Raw genomic sequence first — 21367 nt, 5'->3', positions numbered from 1 at the left:
TTAGAAGACAAGATATTCACAAAAGAGAGCAGGTACATGTTTAAAATAAAAGTAAAACCCCGTAATTGGAAATATCAATGTGAAATTATGGGGTTTTGAGGTTGTTGTTTCAAAAACATATGACTCCTTAGCTCTGTTCACAAAAAAGAGCAGAAGCCGTGAGCAGCCCCATGCCCACACTGCAAGCCCCAAGTACCATTTCACCCTTGAAAAGGAACCAGGGCTCCTTAGAGCAACAGCTGATTCTGGGCCAAGATGCAAGCAAGCTACAAAAGATTAAGGGGTTGTGACACGGGCCCCAAGGGGTCAGGAATGTGCCTGTGAGCAGCCACTGGAGACACATCAAAATGAACGGCTGCAAGGCCTGAAACTCGCTTGATGCAGAGCCATGCTCACACCACCACTCACAGGAAGAGAAGCAGCCTCACCCCACCCCCAAGCCCCGGCACTTGCCCCTGGGTACCAAGGGCAGCAATTCCACAAGACAGTCAGTACTCCTGACGGTCCCGAACAGGCTGTGTTTCAAGCAACCAAGTAGCACTGGTGGATGAAAGAAAACCTTTCCTGGCAAGACAATTCCATCTAATAAATGTGGAAGAAAAGCCAGAATTCAGGACAAGTACCAGTTTGCAACGCCCAGTTAAATGATGGAATCATCAGCTGACAAGTGGATGGGAAACTTCATAAAAGAGTCAGACTGTCACTCTCCCAACTCCTGATCAACTGTGGCCTTGTGGGAAAATCAAGACACCCAGAAATATATACAATATATACAAATATGAGGCACCACCTCCAATGTCTTCTTGCTAACAAGACCCCTGCATACTGTGCTCTTTTGATCGAACACCTGGTTCACAAGAAATAAGGGGCAGGCAAGAGGGTTCACAAGAAATAAGGGGCAGGCAAGAGGGAGCCAGGCCACAGGGAATACTGTTGGTGGGAACACGCATGGTAAACACTCTGTTACTGAGGACTCAAAGGAAGAAAAGGAGCTGGTCAGAAAGCTCATGTCATCTTAGAGAATACAGATGTCATCAGGAACAGAATGCTGGGGAAAAGGTGAATGTTAAAAGTGTTTCTGGTGAGGGCTCAGGGGAAAGAGGAACGTGTGATTGGAAACAAGAGCACATAGAACCCCTGTCATACAGTGTCCAGAAGTCTAGCTGAATCGTACCCTAGTTGAGAGGAAGGCAGACCTTGTAAGCAATGAACCTGGATATTCGGCTGAGTAGACTTCCAAACAAAGTGTGGAAGGTCTAGCCTGCTTTCTTCTTTTTTTAAAAAAAATTATTTATTTTTGGCTGCGTTGGGTCTTCGTTGCTGCACACAAGCTTTCTTTAGTTGTGGCGAGCAGGGGCTACTCTTTGTTGCAGTGCACGGGCTTCTCATTGCAGTGGCTTCTCTTTTTTGCAGAGCACGGGCCCTTGAGCACGCGGGCTTCAGTAGCTGTGGCATGTGGGCTTAGTAGTTGTGGTGCACAAGCTCAGTAGTTGTGGCGCACGGGCTTAGTTGCTCCGCGGCATGTGGGATTTTCCCGGACCAGGGCTCGAACCTGTGTCCCCTGCATTGGCAGGCGGATTCTTAACCACTGCGCCACCAGAGAAGTCCTGGCCTGCTTTCTTCTTGCTGCTTACAGTGAAATTGGGAGTAAAGAAAGAAACTGAGGGAAGAACCGTTAAGCATAAAGGAACCTGGACTTGGTTTCAGAAATTCCCAGGCTATTCAGATTACAAAGAAACACTAAAATTAGGAGATTCACTGTAGGAATGTGTGCTCTGGAGAGAAGGCTGAGGTTGCACAGACTATGCTAGTGCCAAAGAGATCAGGCATGTGATGAATCCTCTCAGTCGTCTCACAGATGCCAGGAATAGGGATGAAATTACAGGGATGAAACATCTGTGGGGAAACCTTCTGTCTGATGGCATGAATATGTCACATATTCACGGTTTAAAGCGTCATACCAGCAGAAACACTGCCAGTTTAGACTAAAAGGGAGAGACTGGATGAAATTTTAAAAGGGTGTCAGACTCCCAAAGTCAACAGGCAGGAAACAGGCTGGTAAAACTACTGGCTGCAAACATGACCACCGGGGAGAGCCTTGGGCCAAGAGGCCAAAGCCATGAGTCCAGAGACTGTAGCCTCCAAGTCTGTGGGAATTTGTCCAGCAGCTACAGGAAACTAATACACTGCCTCTATAGATTGGCCTATTCTGGGCATTTTATACAAATGCATCATACAATACGTGCTCCCTTGTGACTATTTCACTACACTTACCGTGAAGTTTTCAAGGTTCATCTGTGTTGTACCATGTATCAGTACTTCAGTCCATTATACGGCCAGATAACAGTCCATTATACAGACACACCACATTTTCTTTATCCACTCATCAGCTGATAAACATTTGGGTGTTCCAACTTTCTGGCTATTATGAGTGATGCTATGAGTATTTCTGCACAAGTTCTGTGCATATATGGTAACTCTGTTTAATTTCTGAGGAATCACCACACTGTTTTCCACAGTGGCTGCTCCACTATACATTCCTTCCAGCAACGTATGAGGTGCCAATATCTCACCAATACTTATCATCTTTTTTTATTATAGCCATCATGAGTGTGACGTTGTATCTCACTGTGGTTTGGATTCGCCTTTCCCTAAGGACTAGTGATATTGAGCATCCTTTCATGTGCTTCTTGGCCATTTGTACTGGGCTGGCCAAAATAGTTCCTTTGGTTTTTTTTTTTTTTTTTTTTTGCGGTATGCGGGCCTCTCACTGTTGTGGCCTCTCCCGTTGTGGAGCACAGGCTCCGGATGCGCAGGCTCAGAGGCCATGGCTCACGGGCCTAGCCGCTGCGCGGCATGTGGGATCTTCCCAGACCGGGGCACAAACCCGTGTCCCCTGCATCGGCAGGCAGACTCTCAACCACTGCACCACCAGGGAAGCCCTTTGGTTTTTAAGTAAAAATAAAGACACATTTTTTACTTTCACCAAGAACTTTATTGAACAATGTATTCACCACTTTGTTCCACTACCTTCTGCCATTTTTCAGACAACTTCAAAATTCCATCTTCCCAAAACTTTTTATTTAAAAAAAAATTTTTTTGGCTGCATTGGGTCTTCATTGCTGCACACGGGTTTTCTCTAGTTGCGGCAAGCGGGGGTTACTCTTTGTTGAGTGGGCTTCTCATTGCGGTGGCTTCTCTTGTTGCGGAGCACAGGCTCGAGGCACATGGGCCTCAGTAGTTGCGGCAGGCGGGCTCAGTAGTTGCAACGGGCAGGCTCTAGGGCGCGCAGGCTTCAGTAGTTGTGGCACGCAGGCTCAGCAGTTTGGCACGCGGGCTCTAGAGCGCAGGCTTAGTAGTTGTGGCACATTTACTTAGTTGCTCTGCGGCATGTGGGGTCTTCCCAGACCAGAGATCAAACCCATGTCCCCTGCATTGGCAGGAGGATTCTTAACCACTGCACCACCAGGGAAGTCCCTCAAAACTTTTTATCTTTTTGAGCAAAGAACTGTTCTAGGTGTCTTTTACAGTCTTCCAGGGAATTGACATTTTTTCCATTAAGAGAATTTTGTAAAGACTGAAATAAATGTAAATCCAAAGGTGCAAATGTCTGGTGAATACGGCGGATGAATCAGAACTTCCCAGCCAAGGTGTAACAGTTTTTGCCTGGTCATCAAAGAAACATGAGGTCTGGCGTTATCGTGATGGAAGATTATGCGTTTTCTGTTGACTAATTCTGGACGCTTTTCATTGAGTGCTGCTTTCAGTTGGTCTAATCGGGAGCAGTACTTGTTGGAATTAATCGTTTGGTTTTCCAGAAGTAGCTCATAATAGAGAACTCCCTTCCAATCCCACCATATACACAACATCACCTTCTTTGGATGAAGACCAGCCTTTGGTGTGGTTGGTGGTGGTTCATTTCGCTTGCCCCACTGATCTCTTCCATTCTACATTATTGTACAGTATCCACTTTTCATCCCGACGCAATTTGTTTTAAAAACAAAACGTTTGGGCTTCCCTGGTGGCGCAGTGGTTGAGAGTCCGCCTGCCGATGCAGGGGACACGGGTTCATGCCCCGGTCCGGGAAGATCCCACATGCCGCGGAGTGGCTGGGCCCGTGAGCCATGGCCGCTGAGCCTGCGCATCCGGAGCCTGTGCTCCACAATGGGAGAGGCCACAGCAGTGAGAGGCACGCGTACCACCAAAAAAAACCAAACAAACAAAAAAAACACCAAAAAACAAAAAAAATGTTTTCACTACGTTTAAATGGAGAATCACATGTGGAAATATGGTCAAGAAGGTTTTTTTTGCTTAACTTACGTGGAACCGAAACATCAAAGCGATTAACATAACCAAGCTGATGCAAATGATTTTCAACGCTTGATTTGGATATTTTGAGTATGTCAGCTATCTCCTGCATGGTATAACATTGATTGTTCTCAATTAATGTCTCAGTTTGATCGCTATCAACTTCAACTGGTCTACCCGACCGTGGAGCATCGTCCAGCAGGAAATCCCCAGCAAGAAACTTCACAAACCACTTTTGACACGTTTGATCAGTCACAGCACCTTCTCCATACACTGCACAAATCTTTCTTTGCATTTCAGTTGCATTTTTACCTTTCTTGAAGTAATAAAGCATAATAAAACAATTTTAAAAAATGTTTTTCTTCCATCTTCAATATTAAAATGGCTACACAAAAATTCTCCAATTTTGTTAATTTTTTTTTAAATGCACACTGATATGACAGCTGTCACAATGCAATCTAACAAAATTGTTTTGAAGAAAGTTAAAGACAACTAAGCGCTACTAGAGCCATCTTACGGAAAAAAAACGAATGAACTTTTTTAGCCAACCCAATATGTCTTCTCTGGAGAAATGTCTATTCAAGTTCTTTGCCCATTTTTGAATTAGGTTGTTTGGTTTCTTTTGTTGTTGTTGTTGAGTTGCAGTTCTTTATATAATCTGATACCAGTCCCTCATCAGATATCATCAGATATTTGATTTGCAAATATTTTCTCCCATTCCATAGGCTGTCATTTTACTCTCTTGATGGTATCCTTTGATGCACAATAGTGTTTAATTTTGATGAAGTCAAATTAATCTATGTTTTCTTTTGTTGCTTGTGCTTTTGGTGTCACATGTAAGAAACCATTGCCTAATCTGAGGTCACAAAGATTCATGCCTATATTTTCTTCTAAAAATTTTAGTTTTAGAACTTCCCTGGTAGCGCAGTGGTTAAGAATCCGCCTGTAAAAGCAGGGGACACAGCTTCAAGCCCTGGTCCCACAGGAAGATCCCACATGCTGCGGAGCAACTAAGCCCGTGCGCCACAACTACTGAGCCTGTGCTCTAGAGCCCGCGAGCCACAACTATGAGCCTACGCGCCTAGAGCCCATGCTCTGCAATGAGAAACCTCCGCAATGAGAAGCCCGCGCACCTCAACGAAGAGGAGCCCCAGCTCACCGCAACTAGAGAAAGCCTGTGCACAGCAATGAAGACCCAATGCAGCCAAAAATAAATAAAAAATAAAAGTTTAACAGTTTTAGGTCTTTGATCCATTTTGAGTTAATGCTGGTATATGGTATGAGACTGGGGTCCTACCTCAATATCATACATGTGATAATCCAGCAGATGTCCCAGCACCATTTGTTCTTTTCCAAGATTGTTTTGGCTATGCTGGGTCCCTTGAGTTTCCTTAGAATCATTTTGTCAGTTTCTACAAAGTCTGTTAGAAACTTTTCCTCATACTTGAAAAATGTATCAATTCCCAGAGCAGGTGCTCTAGAGCCAGTGTTCTCAGCAACATGGGACCTTTGGTAAGTATTGTGTTGTGATTCACGTATTTTAAAATTTTACCCTTATACATTATAAAATATTTTAAACATACAAAAATTAAATAATAAAACAAATGACAGTGGGTTCCTTACCCAGTTTAAATTAAAAAATAAGATCGAAAGAAAGCAAGCTAGCTCCCCATGCTACTGCTGATTTGCCCCACACCTCGTGTTCTTCACAGCTGAATTGGAGAAAGTCACGAGGACTACACGGAGTGTCTGTACTCTCTCAGCTCCTCAGTATATGCTAGTGAAAATGGAGCGACTGAAAACCAAAGAAGTAGAATTTCCAAGGAGGCCTCCGAGCAAGCACGCCGACGCCGGGTAGTGGAGGAGGCGGCCTGGCTGTCACCGCACAAACAGCAGAGGGCAGGAGCACAGCCCTGGACCTGTCAAAACTGGCCACACCCAGGCCTATCTAGCAGGTCTCAGCAGTTTTTCAGAAAATACTAGTCTTTTCATGCGGTTTGCCGTTTTCACTATACACAATTGTGCTTTTCTCCTCCAATAGCTGTCCCTGATTAAACAAAGATAGCAGAAGATGTATTCGGTTTCATTCAAAAGGCCAACCCTGGGCTTGCGAGGTCCGTAAAAAGGGCTGAACGTTGGAGAGTGTCTCCTTCATCAGACGTGCACGGCCTCTTCCCGCTCTCCCCATGCTGTGCTCTTGCCCTCTTATTCCAGCAGCTGCTTGTGCCCCTCAGCCCTCCTCTAATTAGCCTCCAGGTCACTTCCCAGTTCTGATGTTCTCCGCCTCCTGGTCCCTGGGTTTCACCTTGGCCCCCACCGTGGGGACTCAGCGTTTACAGCTGTAAACCAGAGACATGCACTACTTCTGCATAATACTATACAACGTGCAAAACAGTTGATGTGTGTTTAACATATAAGCTTAATTTAAAAACAACCAAGTGATAAGTACATGTTCAGCAATGCACCCAGCTGTAATAGGCCTCTCTATGCACTGCCGCTGTGGGTGCCGACGCAGAGGTCCCGGGATCCCTGGCTGTGCTCTCATCCAGCAGATGCCATACCTTCCTGAATCTGCAGAGTGCTTAGAGCTGCTATTATTATACCACCCACCACCCCCAGGGAAAGTGGTTTCTGCCTTGAGGCAGAGAGCAGTCCCACCTGCAGGAATTCAGATATTAAGAATTAAAGTGGGTGTTTGGGTGTCTTTTGCTTTGCTAGATGGGGGGAAGTAGCACAAGTAGCAAAGAGGGTAGGCTCCTACCCCACATCCCCAGGGTGTGTGACCTCCTGGGCAAGTTACCTGGCATCTGTGTGCCTGAGCCTCCTCGTCTGCATCCTGGGGAGAGCAGCACTGTACCTGCTTCATGGGCCTTACAAGGGGACATCACATCACTTTAAAGGGAGCAATGGGGCCTGGCCGTTAGACCCAGGGCCAGCCCCTGACAGAATGGGAAGAGCTTTAACTCTGGGTGCTAACACCACACTGGAAGCATGCACCAACCAGGCAATCTGGAGCTGGTGGTCTTTTAGACAAGAGTGCTCAAGGTCTTCCTTGCCCGGGTTGTATACCAGGCAGCCTGAGGTGCCCATGGATGACCCGGTTTCCTTTAGGGTGGACACCTCTGGACCCACCTGCTTGCCAGGATTCCAAGAGAAGGTTAGCCCCTTTTCCATGACCTCCTCTGCCTCCCGGACCCTCCTGGAGTCTAAAAACAGAGAAATCACTCTTCTGTATCCTTTTCTTTGCTCTGGGTCCCACTTTTACATTCTTTCACAGTCATTCTAATGGGGTCTCAGGCGGGAGGGGCAGGTAACAAGCGTGCCGGCTGTCACCTGACTGGAGAGTCCCTCCGGAGCCCCACCCTGGAGGAAAGGTCTCACCGCATGACAGGGCCCAAGGCTCCATGTGGGGCTTGAGCAGGACTAATAAACTGGACACTGGACAGCAGTGTCCAAGCAGAAAGTCTGTCTCTAAAAATGACATAGGAAACTTCCCAGACCTCTCTATAAATACCTCTCTTCCAAATAGTCAGGGCCTCCTCTTGAAGTTAGGGATTTAGAACCAGCCTGACCAAAGGAAATGCAACTGAAATTGCTAAGGTGTGGTGTGGGCTGCAGTAAGGAGAGGTGAGGACAGCGACGGGGGCTGTTGTGCTGCCAGTTGCCCCCTCGGGATGGAAGACTTATTCCCCAGCTGCTGGGAGGGTCTCTGTGGTGGCCAGTCTCCAAGATGGCAGCTAACAACCGCTGGCCTCCTTGGATGCACAGGCCACAGCGCACAGAGAAGGTGGAAGCGACTCCCTCCCCAGACTCCACACTGGCCTTAGGACTTGCTGTGACCCAGAGATGTTCTAGGACTTCAGGGGACTGACAGCTTCCACGTCCCCTGCCTTGGAAGCCAGCCACTGTGCTGTAACGAAGCCCGGGCTATGCTGCTGGAGACACCAGGTGGCTGCCAGCTGAATGTGGCTGCGCCGAGGTCACCAGTGAGACCAGAAGAATGGCCAGCCAGGCAGTTCCAATCATCCCAATCCTGACCCAAAGAATCAGGACAGATACCAATTATTGCTCTAGGCCACTACATTTTGCAGTAGTTCCTTATAAAGCAATAGACAACAAATAATACTGGACCAACAAGTTGTGTATTTTGAAAGTTGAAATAATTCAATAAGCCCTCACCAAGGTTCTTATCTCCCAAACATCTTCAAATTATGTATCTAATAATAATGAGTTCTTACAATCTAGCAATAAAAAGACCAACAACTCAATTTTAAAATGGGCAAAGGATTTCAATAAGCATTTCTCCAAAGAAAATATACAAATGACCAATAAACACAGTAAGTCATCTGGGAATGCAAATCAAAACCACAATTAGATACCACTTCACACTCATTATGATGGCTATAATAAAAAAAAAAAAACAGTAACAAGTATTGATGAGGAATGGAGAAATTGGAACCTCATACACTCCTAGTGGGAATGTAAAATGGTGCAGCTGCTTTGAAAACAGTGTGGCAATTCCTCAAAAGGTTAAATACAGAGTTACCATCTGATTCAGCAGTTCCTTTCCTAGGTATACAGGAAAGAGAAATGGAAACATATGTCCCCAGGAAAGTTTGCACACAAATGTTCATAGCAGCATTATTATAACAGCCAAAAAGTGGAAACGCTCCAGATGTCCATAAACTGGTGATGGATAAATAAAATATGGTACATCCATACAATGGAATATTATTTGGCAATAAAAAGGAATAAAGTACATGCTACAAAATGGTTCATGGGTGAACATTAAAAATATTATGCTAAGTGAAAGAAGCCAGTCACAGAAACATATATTTTATGATGCATTTATATGAAAAGTACAAAATAAGCAAATCTATAGCAACAGAAAGCAGATAAGTGGTTGCCTAGGACTGAGGGTTGAGGGAAAATGGCGAGTACCGGCTAACGGGTATAGAGATTCTTTAGAAAATGCTCTAGGGAGTACCCTGGGGGCCTAAGTGGTTAGGATTCCGGGCTTTCACTGTCATGGCCCATGTTCAATCCCTGGTCGGGGAACTGAGATCCCATAAGCTGCAAGGTGTGGCCAAAGAAAAAAAAAAAAAGAAAAGAAAAAAGAAAATGCTCTAAAATGGATTGTGGTGATGGCTGCACAACTCTGTGAAGATCCTAAAAGACCAACCACTGAACTGTACACTTTAAATTGGTGAATTGCACAGTATATGAATTAGAGCTCAATAAAGTTGCTATAAAAAAAGAATATAACACTTACCATTTTCTATGTCCACAGCACGAGCCCGCCCACCTCAGTGCACGGGCTTCTGCTGCTCGTCCTCCACCTACTTGTGCTCACAAACACATGCTGGTGTGCTCTGACCTCCAAGCCCAGGCTGTACACATGGTTTCTGTTTTGGAAGCTGCACTCTCCGGCCAATCATCTCTACCTTTCCATTTCAGAAAATGTTTACCTCATCTAAACACTCAAACCAGGCTACGTTTCCCCAACGGACCTCTGTACGTCTTGACAGTTGGTTTACCTAAACCCGGATCCAACCATAAATAGCATCTGCTTTTGATTCTTTTTTTTCTCTTCTTTTTTTAAAAAAAATTTATCTATTTATGTATTTCTTTTTGGCTGCATTGGGTTTTCGTTGCTGTGTGCGGGCTTTCTCTAGTTGTGGTGAGTGGGGGCTACTCTTCGTCGCAAGGCGTGGGCTTCTCATTGTGGTGGCTTATCTTGTTGCAGAGCACAGCCTCTAGGTGCACGGGCTTCAGCAGTTGCAGCACACAGGCTCAGTAGTTGCGGTGTGCAGGCTCAAGAGTGCAGGCTCAGTAGTTGTGTCGCACAGGCTTAGTTGCTCCACGGCATGTGGGATCTTCCCGGACCAGGGCTCAAACCCGTGTCCCCTGCATTTGCAGGCGGATTCTTAACCACTGTGTCACCAGGGAAGTCCCTGTTTCTGATTCTTGACACACAGTAGGTCTTAGAGCTCCAGCACCACGCTCGGGCATCAGGTGCTCGGCAGAGCTGGTGCATCAGACACAGCCCGCCCTGCACGAGCCAGGTAACCCAGACAAGCCGCTTGCTTCTTTGTGCCTGTTCTGTTTCATTTCTACGAGCAGCTCTACCCCAAAGCAGATGACAGGAGGTGGTCACGTGAAGCCCGTGGTGATGCCCAGTTCACGCGAGAGCTCACACAGGAAACCCGCCCCAACCACTCCACCTGTGAAGTTCCCAAGCATCATCCTCACCAAGGCCTCGCCCTCCACGAGCATCACCTGCATCATTTAACAAAAGGGGACAGGAACCCTTCTGGGCCCACCTGTCAGGGCCCTGACCCACAGGAGGGCTGAGCCTGAGGACAGAGCGGTTCTTACTCAGAGCACCGTCCACAGGAACCACCGGGGCCCGAGGGAGCGCCCTACAGGATTCACGGGAGCTGACCATGAATGGGGGTGCCAACAGCAAGGTCTGGAGTCGGAGGCTGCGCCTGCATCCTGGATGCCCACCCAATCCCCTCCCGCACCTATACCACAAACACAGGATCTTCCCACAGAGTGCCACCCAACAGTGAGCAGCCACCCCGTCCCCATGGCCTGGCACCCTGCCCTCCAGCAGCGTCCCCACTGGGAGCCACCCCCCAGGGCCTTACCCGGGTCTTGGCCTTCAGAAACACGTGGCTCTCCATGTCCTTGCTGGATTTACTGTGGGCCACGCCAGCCTTCCTCATGGCATCCTCTCTGGAACACAAAGGAGGAGAGATGTTGACACAGGCTCCCTGGCCAGCAGGCCCACGGATGTGGCCTGGCCCACCAGCCTGGTTGAGGCCCAGGAGAGGCACGAAGGTGGGGGGCTCTCAGCACAGCGATGAAAGGCAGCTGAGCAAAGGAGAAGGCGGGCAGCGCCACAAGAAGGAAGGAACAGGAAAGGCGGTCACCATGAAACAAAGCAGCCACCCAACTTGAGCAGGCAGAGGGGCCAGGCCCAGAGGCTACTCACAACCAGCACATTAAACAACAGGGTGTCCAGCTGGCCTCCATTTCCTGCCCTCTACGTGACCTGAGCCCCCATCCAACTCTGGCGTCAAGAGCAGTGGGACCCTTGCTCTGGAAGCCTCCTCTGCTGGAACAAAGGGGCCATGCCAGTCACCTCTCAGTTCCTCCCAAGGCAAAGGTCCCTGTGTCGGACATGCAGGTCCTCTCAGTGGGACCAAGGAGATGAGCCTGACCTCAACAACTTCCAGTTGGGGGCAGGAGACAGACCACACAAATGCCAACACATGCATGGCAAGAGACGGAATGTGACCCCAGGTTTTCATCACATGATGCTCTGCTGCACATGGCTAAGCCCGAGCTCCTCTGGGTGGTAGCACACATTCCCCCACCCCCACCCCACCCCCAGACGAAGGTAAGGATAGGTGCGCATTTGTTAGAAAGGAAGGAGCACATCAGGCTCAGGTCCACAAGCCTGGCCCCTCTGCTCACAGCCCGCCTTCTTCTCCACAGGATGGGTCTCCCGACCTGTCTTCCCAGCGCTGGGCTCACTGATAAAGACCCCCCTCTCCCAAGGGAATCCAACAAGCCTAGTCCAGCCGGTGCTGGAAGGCTTTCTGATGGCTCCAAACACACACACACCCTGGGTACTGAAAGAGCGTGCACATGGGCTGCAGGACCACGTTCATGATCCCGAGAGAAACCCCAGACAAGAGGCTAAATGCTGAGATGGATAAATCTGTACTAACGTATAAAGAAAGATAAAATGCTGCTGACTACCACACTGCCAAATTCCGCACGTGAGGCCAGAGCCCCCACCTCCCGCCTGCTTCCCTGAGCCTGCACCAGGGCCAGGAGGCAGCAACGGGTTCCTGCTGGAGAAGCATCCAGAGTCGAGCAGACGCTCGCACGAGGGGATGTGTGACCAGGATCAAAGAGAGGCAAAAGGAAGGATGCAGGAGGACAAGGCGAGACCCTGACAGGCCAGGGGGACCTGGCGCTCAGGGGCTGAGGCCAGCGGAGCAGGCGTCCCACGTGCGAACGTGGGTTCTGAGTCCTCGAGCAGCTCCGACAAGTGACTGAGCAGACCTGTCTTCAAGGGGGGTCTCCCCAGCACCCCCATCCCTCCTCCAACAGTCATATGAGGCTAACCCTACCACAGAGGCTTGCCCGAAGCTGAGGGCCACAGAGCTGCGGACCACTGGGGCAACCCCAAGGACAGCAGTAGACACGTGAGGGGGCCGTGACGGCTGACAGCTGGCTGGGAAGAGGCCCCAGGAGCCAGGTGAAGCGCAGAGTGGCCAAGAGGGGCGCAGACAGCCCTGCGTCACGAGCAGAAGACCTGGGGGCTTGGCCAGGTGCCTGGCTGGTGACAAATGGTCCTCCGAGCTGCTGGCAACAACTCTGAAGGGGGCAGGCTTGCAGGCCCCCCGCAGACACTGCATCTTGCCCACAGCAGAGACCCTGGCACGTCTGCAGAGACAAGACAGACCTGTGCTTCGTGGTGGAGGGACCTCTCCAGGGCCAAAGACACCGGATCTCCTGGAGCAGGAGCCCTGGCCTGTCGTGGTCAGGGCAACGCCACAGACGATGGGGACGCACGGGCACCGGCTGTTAGTGACTCAGAGCCTGAAGGGCATCAACTACACAGGAGGCAAGAAACAGGTGTCTGTGGACAAGAATGGAACACAAGCAGCAGGCAGCGGGGCCTGGGTAACCACCCAGTTCTGCCTGGTGGTCTCAGCGTGCTCGTGCTCAGCGTGCTCAGGGAAGGGGTCTCATGGCAGGGGCGGGGGGAAGGCTCTGCCAGGAGCACCAGCCACGTCCCCACTGCGCCCGCAGCGCTGCCCGAACAGGAGAACTGACAGGCACCCTGAACACTGTTCTCAGTTCTGCAAACCATACTGTTAAAAATGTTCTTGCTCTTGGGACTTCCCTGGCAGTCCAGTGGTTAAGACTCTGTGCTTCCACTGCAGGGGGCACAGGTTTGATCCCCCGGCAGGTAACTAAGATCCCACATACCGTGCGGCACGGCCAAAAATTAAAAACAAAACAAAAAACAAAAACGTTCTTGCTCCTGTTTCCAGTCTGCAGATCATACTCCATAAAATAGAAGATGAGACAAAAAAGGAAGCAGGCAGTTCTGTTCTAATCCTCCGCTTTCCCCCAAGGAAAGGGCCTGTCCTGTCATTTTCGGCCACCTCAGCATTTTGTCAGAGGCGCCATCCGCCATCCGGGCTCTGACTGCATCTCACGCGCCTGCACAGGTGCCGGCTCCCTCCTTCGCACTCAGGACCCACGGCTCCTGGGCCTCCGCCCCCAGATAACAGGCTTCTGCTGGCAACTGTCAATAAATGACTGTCAATAAACACAAAGTAGCACAACTGGGGCAGAGGGAGAACCTCAGAGGCCTGGAGGGAGGAGCGTGAGCACGTGGTCTGCCCCACAGGCGAGACCCCGGCCACAGGTCCAGTACCTTGGCGGCTGTCAGGGAGGCATCAGTACCATGAGAGACAGAAGGGCTGTCTGCAGGCCACGGCCTGGGCGGACCAGCCCTGACAAGATGATTGGGGGCTGAGAGCACGCAGCCCTCACTGAGACCCAGGCTCCACAAGGCACCTGGGGGTGGGAGAGGGTTGGGGGGGCTGCCCCTGCTCCACAGCCACCCGTCTGCCAGGCAGAGCTCCACTGGTCTCTGGTCCAGACTTGACCCACCACCCGGGCCCCGTGAGTCCCCCACCTGGAGCCCAGACCCCATCTGTGGTGACACACCAAGAAAACACCCAGGGCTTCCCTGGTGGCGCAGTGGTTGAGAGTCCGCCTGCCGATGCAGGGGACACGGGTTCGTGCCCCGGTCCAGGAAGATCCCACATGCCGCAGAGTGGCTGGGCCCGTGAGCCATGGCCGCTGAGCCTGCGCGTCCGGAGCCTGTGCTCCGCAACGGGAGACGCCACAACAGTGAGAGGCCCGCATACCGCAAAAAAAAAGTAAAAGAAAACACCCAGCAGCCTGAGCTCTGTGCCCCACAATGGTCCAGACGGGATGCCCGGGAGCCTCCTCTTCGCTTCCCGATTCTGAACGCCATTCCCTGCAGTTCAATCCTCACCACATGTCACACTGCACCCGTGGCCATCCCTGTGGTGGCCTCTGTCTCCAGGCCCCACCCCATCCCCACCCCCTCTGTCAGCTCCCCAAGCCTCTGCCCAAGTCCATATCCCGCCTGCCTCAAGGGCCTTCCTCCTCAGCAGCAAGGCAGGCAGCCCGTCCAGCGAGGAGCCCCCTCCCCTCCCTCACCCACTCTGCTCGTTCTCCCAGGGCGGCTCTCTCCCTAGCCCTGCCCGCTGGGCCCTCCGACCTTGTACTTACGCAGCACCCCTATTCTCTGCCTCATGGAAACCCTGTGGTCGCTCTGACCACACCCACGGCACCTCCTGTGGAAATCGCTGGCTTCCTGTCTGTCCCACGAACACCTGCAGAACAGACCGTGGCATCCACCTCTGCGCGCTGCAGGCGGTCATCCGTGTCAATTTTTTATAACATGAGGGATGGCGACACCATGTACTTTGACGGACACGACATGCAGAACCCAGAACTGCTGTGACAGGCTCGGGGGACACCAAGCCTGGCACAGGCACGTCCCAGTGGTAGAGGCCAGGGGGCTTGGGGAAAGGCCTGTGCTGGGCAGATGGACCTGGCAGGAAGCAGAGAAGGGAGGGCCTGGGCTCCGATCACTTGTACAAAACACACAGACCGGGGATCAAGTTCCACCCTGACCACTGGCCAGCTCTGGGTCCTGGAGGCACTCCACCCCCAGGCGCATCCTCTCCATAAAGGATGCTCAGAAGGGACTGAGGCCAGGATGAAGGGCGCTAGGACAGGTCCAGCCTCAGCACACCTGCTCCTCCTCACCTCCACCCTGTCTCCAAAGTGGGAAACTCAATTTGTCGACTGGAGTCCAGTCCTCATCCCCGACATTGGAATCTGCAGAGGAAAGGCAAACACCCAGCCCACTGTGTGTCCCTGGGCAGGTGCGCCTGGACGTAAGCTCGACGTGCACTCAGGCTTCCGTCTGCTCTCACTGCCCACCACACACACCCCCACCAGTGATCCCCGAGGGAGGCGCCACCTTGAGGTGCCTGTGTGTCCTCTCCTACAGAGGGAGGACAGTGACAATGCCATCTCACGGGGTTGTCCTGAGGATTACAGCAGTAACATCGTCAGGCACACTGGCACAGGAAGCACCAGGGTGTTAAGGAAATCAGTCAGAGAACAGTCTCGCCTGACTCTCCCACCTATGTTCCCTTCTCTCCTTACCCCACCCTCCTCAATGCTGCCTCCCCGGTCCAACGGGAAGCTGAGTTCCCGGGATCCCAAGCTCCTTGGCTCTGTGCCAGTGTCTAAACTCCTGGCCTCAGGCAGACGGGATGCCCTCCACCCACCCAAAGACTTTCATTCTGCCCAGAGGCATCTTCCCCTGATTTGAAAACCATGACACCCGTCAACCAACTGACCTCCCATGGATGTAAGTTTTTGCCAGCCCTGCCCCACCCTCGAGGAGAAGCTTCCTGGTGAAGGACCGCCTGTGTGTGCAGTCTGTTCACCAAACTGGGACAGGAGCCTGCAGCTGGTGTGTGCAACCCTTCAACCAGTGTAAGATCCCAAACCACAAAAGTACTGGAAGACAACAGGAGGACAGTTACATACCCAACATCAGGAGGAGGAAGGCTTTCCTAAGCACATCGCCCAAAGTAAACGCCAAAAAGGGGAAAAGATTTTACCAGATGGAAAACAGATTCCTCACACATTTTTATCAGCCACCAACCAGAGAGATAAGAAAAAGGTATCTGAACCTCAGCACTTCAAGCCCTGCCCTGACATCTGAGGAGGGGTGCTGAGGGCAGCCCCACCCCACTCTCAGCCAGGGCCTGTGTGTCTGAGCTCCCCACACTTGTGGCACAGCCCTAGGTGATGTTTGTTTGGTAAAGCACAGCTCAGGTCAGCACAAGAGAGAAAACTGTCCCACCCTCCCTAAATGCCAGTTGGGCCCATGCATTCCACAGATGTGGCCAGCCCAAAGCTTCTGTACCTGCCCAGCACCAAGGAATCCTGGGAGCCTGCCTCCAGACGAGATAGGAGGGGAAGACAGACCAGAGGAAAACAAATCACCACAATGGCCCTGAGAGGGAAACACAACTTTGACAAATTCTCACTACATCTATGGGTTTCATATTTTCAAGTGAGAAAGGACCTATACTTCCTTTGGTTGGTCCCCCAAAATATTATACTCTCTGAGGCACCAAATTTTTTAAAAATCGGGAATTTATTTGGAGAGGAGGATGATAAAGGATCAGTCAGAATAAAAAAATACAGGTTCCAGGACTTCCCTGGTGGCGCAGTGGTTAAGAATCCGCCAGGGAGATCCAGGAAGATCCCACATGCCGCAGAGCAATGAAGCCCATGTGCCATAACTACTGAGGCTGTGCTCTAGAGCCTGCGAGCCACAACTACTAAGCCCGCGTGCCACAACTACTGAAGCCCACGTGCCTAGAGCCCGTACTCCACAACAAGAGAAGCCACCGCAATGAGAAGCCCACGCACTACAACAAAGAGTAGTCCCCACTCGCCACAACTAGAGAAAGCCCGCGTGTAGCAACGAAGACTTAACACAGCCAAAAATAAATTAATTAATAAAAAAAAAATACAGGTTCCAATGTAAGGTCTGGCTCTCCAAAAAGAGGAAACCCATCTGCAGAAGAACAGAACCATATGATGGGTGAGGTGCTAGCTTAAGTCATAATCCAAATAAGCTCCCTGCAATAATTTCATTTTAAAAATAAAATTAAATGAGATATGAACCTCCAGGTTGGAAAGGGGGACTGAATCTGAGTGTCTAATTTCCAGTTGCCTTCACAGTGCCCCGATATGAGAGTGGGCAGCCAACCAAGGGCTCCCAGACACCTAACATGGCAGATAAAGACCCTGCAAGAAACTCAGCAGGAAGAAAACAGAAACTATCTCAATATCCAAGTAGATAAGACATAGCATCCATTTAACAAGAACAAGATGCTATAAAACCAGAAAAGTCAGATTACAACAACAACAAAAAAGTTCTTACAAATAAAAGCCTATTAGATGTTAGCAGCAAAGGGTCAGAGATAAAATTGAAGAAATCTCCCACAGAGCAGAGCTAGAAGACAAAGAGATGGAAAAACAGGAGATAAAAGATAAAATAAAAAGAAGGTAGGAGATTGGTTCAAGATGGTGGAGTAGAAGGACTTGCACTCACTCCCTCTTGCAAGAGCACCAGAATCACAACTAACTGCTAAACAATCAGACAGGAAGCCACTGCAACTCACCAACAAAGATACCACACATCCAAAGACAAAGGAGAAGCCACAATGAGACGGTAGTAGGGGCGCAATCACAATAAAATCAAATCCCATGACTGTTGGGTGGGTGACTCACAAACTGGAGAACACTTATATCACAAAAGCCCACCCACTGGAGTGAAGGTTCTGAGCCCCACATCAGGCTTCTCAACCTGGGGGTCCGGCAACGGGAGGAGGAATTTCTAGAGAATCAGACTTTGAAGGCTAGCGGGATTTGACTGCAGGACTTCAACAGGACTGGGGGAAACAGAGACTCCACTCTTGGAGGACACACAGAAAGTAGTGTGCACATCAGGACCCAGGGGAAGGAGCAGTGACACCATAGGAGACTGAACCAGACCTATCTGCTAGTGTTGGAGGGTCTCCTGCAGAGGCGGGGGATGGCTGTGGCTCACCGTGAGGACAAGGACACTGGCAGCAGAAGTTCTGGGAAGTGCTCCTTGGCGTGAGCCCTCCCAGAGCCCACCACCGGTCCCACCAGAGAGCTGGGTAGGCTCCAGTGTTGGGTCGTCTCAGGCCAAACAACCAACAGGGAGAAAAACCAGCCCCACCCATCAGCAGACAAGTGGATTAAAGTTTTACTGAGCTCTGCCCACCAGAGCAACACCCAACTCTACTCACCACCAGTCCCTCCCATCAGGAAACTTGCACAAGCCTCTTAGATAGCCTCATCCACCAGAGGGCAGACAGCAGAGGCAAGAAGAACTACAATCCTGCAGCCTGTGCAACAAAAACCACATTCACAGAAAGATAGACAAGATGAAAAGGCAGAGCACTATGTACCAAATGAAGGAACAAGATAAAACCCCAGAAAAACAAATGGAGATAGGCAACCTTCCAGAAAAAGAATTCAGAGTAATGATAGTGAAGGTGATCCAGGACCTCAGAAAAAGAATGGAGGCAAAGATCAAGAAGATATAAGAAATGTTTAACAGAGACCTAGAAGAATTAAAGAACACCTAGAAGAATTAAAGAACAAACAAACAGAGATGAACAATACAATAACTGAAATGAAAAATACACTAGAAGGAATCAATAGCAGAATAACTGACGCAGAAGAACAGACAAGTGGCCTGGAAGACAGAATGGTGGAATTCACTGCCACGGAACAGAATAAAGAAAAAAGAATGAAAAGAAATGAAGACAGCTTAAGAGACCTCTGGGACAACATTAAACACAACAACATTCACAATATAGGGGGTCCCAGAAGGAGAAGAGAAAGAGAAAGGACCCAAGAAAATATTTGAAGAGATTATAGTCGAAAGCTTCCCTAACATGGGAAAGGAGATAGCCACCCAAGTCCAGGAAGCACACAGAGTCCTAGGCAGGATAAATCCAAGGAAAAACATGCCAAGACACACAGTAATCAAACTGACAAAAATTAAAGACAAAGAAATATTATTGAAAGCAACAAGGGAAAAACAACAAATAACATACAAGGGAACTCCCATAAGGTTAACAGCTAATTTCTCAGCAGAAACTCTACAAGCCAGAAGGGAGTGGCATGATATATTTAAAGTGATGAAAGGGAAGAAACTACAACCAAGATTACTCTACCTGGCAAGGATCTCATTCAGATTCGATGGAGAAATCAAAAGCTTTACAGACAAGCAAAAGCTAAGAGAATTCAGTACCACCAAACCAGCTCTACGACAAATGCTAAAGGAACTTCTCTAAGTGGGAAACACAAGAGAAGAAAAGGACCTACAAAAACAAACCCATAACAATTAAGAAAATGGTAATAGGAACATATATCAATAATTACTTTAAATGTGAATGGATTAAATGCTCCAATCAAAAGATACAGGTTCACTGAATGGACACAAAAACAAGACCCATATATATGCTGTCTACAAGAGAACCACTTCAGACCTAGGGACAGATACAGACTGAAAGTGAGGGGATGGAAAAAGATATTCCATGCAAATGGAAATCAAAAGAAAGCTGGAGTAGCAATACTCATATCAGATAAAATAGACTTTAAAATAAAGAATGTTATAAGAGACAAGGAAGGACACCACATAATGATCAAGGGATCAATCCAAGAAGAAGATATAACAATTATAAATATATATGCACCCAACACAGGAGCACCTCAATACATAAGGCAACTGCTAACAGCTATAAAAGAGGAAATCGACAGTAACACAATAATAGTGGGGGCCTCTTAACACCTCACTTACACCAATGGACAGATCATCCACACAGAAAATTAATAAGGAAACACAAGCTTTAAATGACACAATAGGCCAGATAGATTTAATTGATATTTATAGGACATACCATCCAAAAACAGCAGATTATACTTTCTTCTCAAGTGCACATGGAACATTCTCCAGGATAGGTCACATCTTGGGTCACAAATCAAGCCTCGGTAAATTTAAGAAAATTGAAATCATATCAAGCATCTTTTCCAACCACAACATTATGAGATTAGAAATCAATTACAGGGAAGAAAATGTAAAAAATACAAACATATGGAGGTTAAACAATACGTTACTAAATAAGCAAGAGATCACTGAAGAAATCAAAGAGGAAATAAAAAAATACCTAGAGACAAATTACAATGAAAACACAATGATCCGAAACCTATGGGACGCAGCAAAAGCAGTTCCAAGAGGGAAGTTTATAGCAATACAAGCCTACCTCAAGAAACAAGAAAAATCTCAAACAATCTAACCTTAACCTAAAGGAACTAGAGAAAGAAGAACAAACAAAACCCAAAGTTAGTAGAAGGAAAGAAATCATAAAGATCAAAGCAGAAATAAATGAAATAGAAACAAAGAAAACAATAGCAAAGATCAATAAAACTAAAAGCTGGTTCTTTGAGAAGATAAACAAAATTGATAAACCATTAGCTAGACTCATCAAGAAAAAGAGGGAGAGGACTCAAATCAATAAAATTAGAAATGAAAAAGGAGGAGTTACAACAGACACTGCAGAAATACAAAGCATCCTAAGAGACTACAAGCAACTCTATGCCAATAAAATGGGCAACCTGGAAGAAATGGACAAATTCTTAGACAGGTATAACCTTCCAAGACTGAACCAGGAAGAAACAGAAAATATGAGCAGACCAACCACAAGTAATGAAATTGAAACTGTGATTAAAAATCTTCCAACAAACAGAAGTCCAGGACCATATGGCTTCACAGGTGAATTCTATCAAACATTTAGAGAAGAGCTAACACCCATCCTTCTCAAACTCTTCCAAAAAATTGCAGAGGAAGGAACACTCCCAAACTCATTCTATGAGGTCACCATCACCCTAATACCAAAACCAGATAAAGATCCTACAAATAAAGAAAATTACCAACCAATATCACTGACGACTATAAATGCAAAAATCCTCAACAAAATACTAGCAAACAGAGTCCAACAACACATTAAAAGGATCATACACCATGATCAAGTGGGATTCATCCCAGGGATGCAAGGATTCTTCAATATATGCAAATCAATCAATGTGATACACCATATTAACAAACTGAAGAATAAAAACCATATGATCATCTCAATAGATGCAGAAAAAGCTTTTGACAAAATTCAACCCCGATTTATGATAAAAACTCTCCAGAATGGGCTTCCCTGGTGGCGCAGTGGTTGAGACTCCACCTGCCGATGCAGCGGACACGGGTTCGTGCCCCAGTCTGGGAAGATCCCACATGCCGCGGAGC

The 21367-nt window shown here is 48.5% G+C and overlaps 1 protein-coding gene across 2 annotated transcripts in view; it reads right to left on the bottom strand.

The window, feature by feature from the left end:
• Positions 1-21367, bottom strand: part of MED15 (mediator complex subunit 15) — a 60841-nt gene that overhangs the window by 24780 nt on the left and 14694 nt on the right. Inside the window, exons 1-2 of one of the 2 annotated variants that reach the window (XM_029230830.1) lie at positions 12794-14446; positions 10962-11049 (exon numbers count right to left, since the gene is read on the bottom strand). In XM_029230830.1, the coding sequence (XP_029086663.1) occupies positions 10962-11039 (78 nt within the window). In that variant the 5' untranslated portion in view covers positions 11040-11049; positions 12794-14446. Of the gene's footprint in view, positions 1-10961; positions 11050-12793; positions 14447-21367 lie in introns of those variants that run through there. The other variant, XM_029230823.1, reaches the window with a different exon arrangement.

This window comes from Monodon monoceros, unplaced genomic scaffold, assembly GCF_005190385.1.
Source record: "Monodon monoceros isolate NGI ecotype Baffin Bay Population unplaced genomic scaffold, NGI_Narwhal_1 Super_Scaffold_1, whole genome shotgun sequence".
Taxonomy (NCBI): Eukaryota; Metazoa; Chordata; class Mammalia; order Artiodactyla; family Monodontidae; genus Monodon; species Monodon monoceros.
Note: the sequence above shows the minus strand (reverse complement) of the source record. Positions and strands in the feature narration are given on the sequence as shown.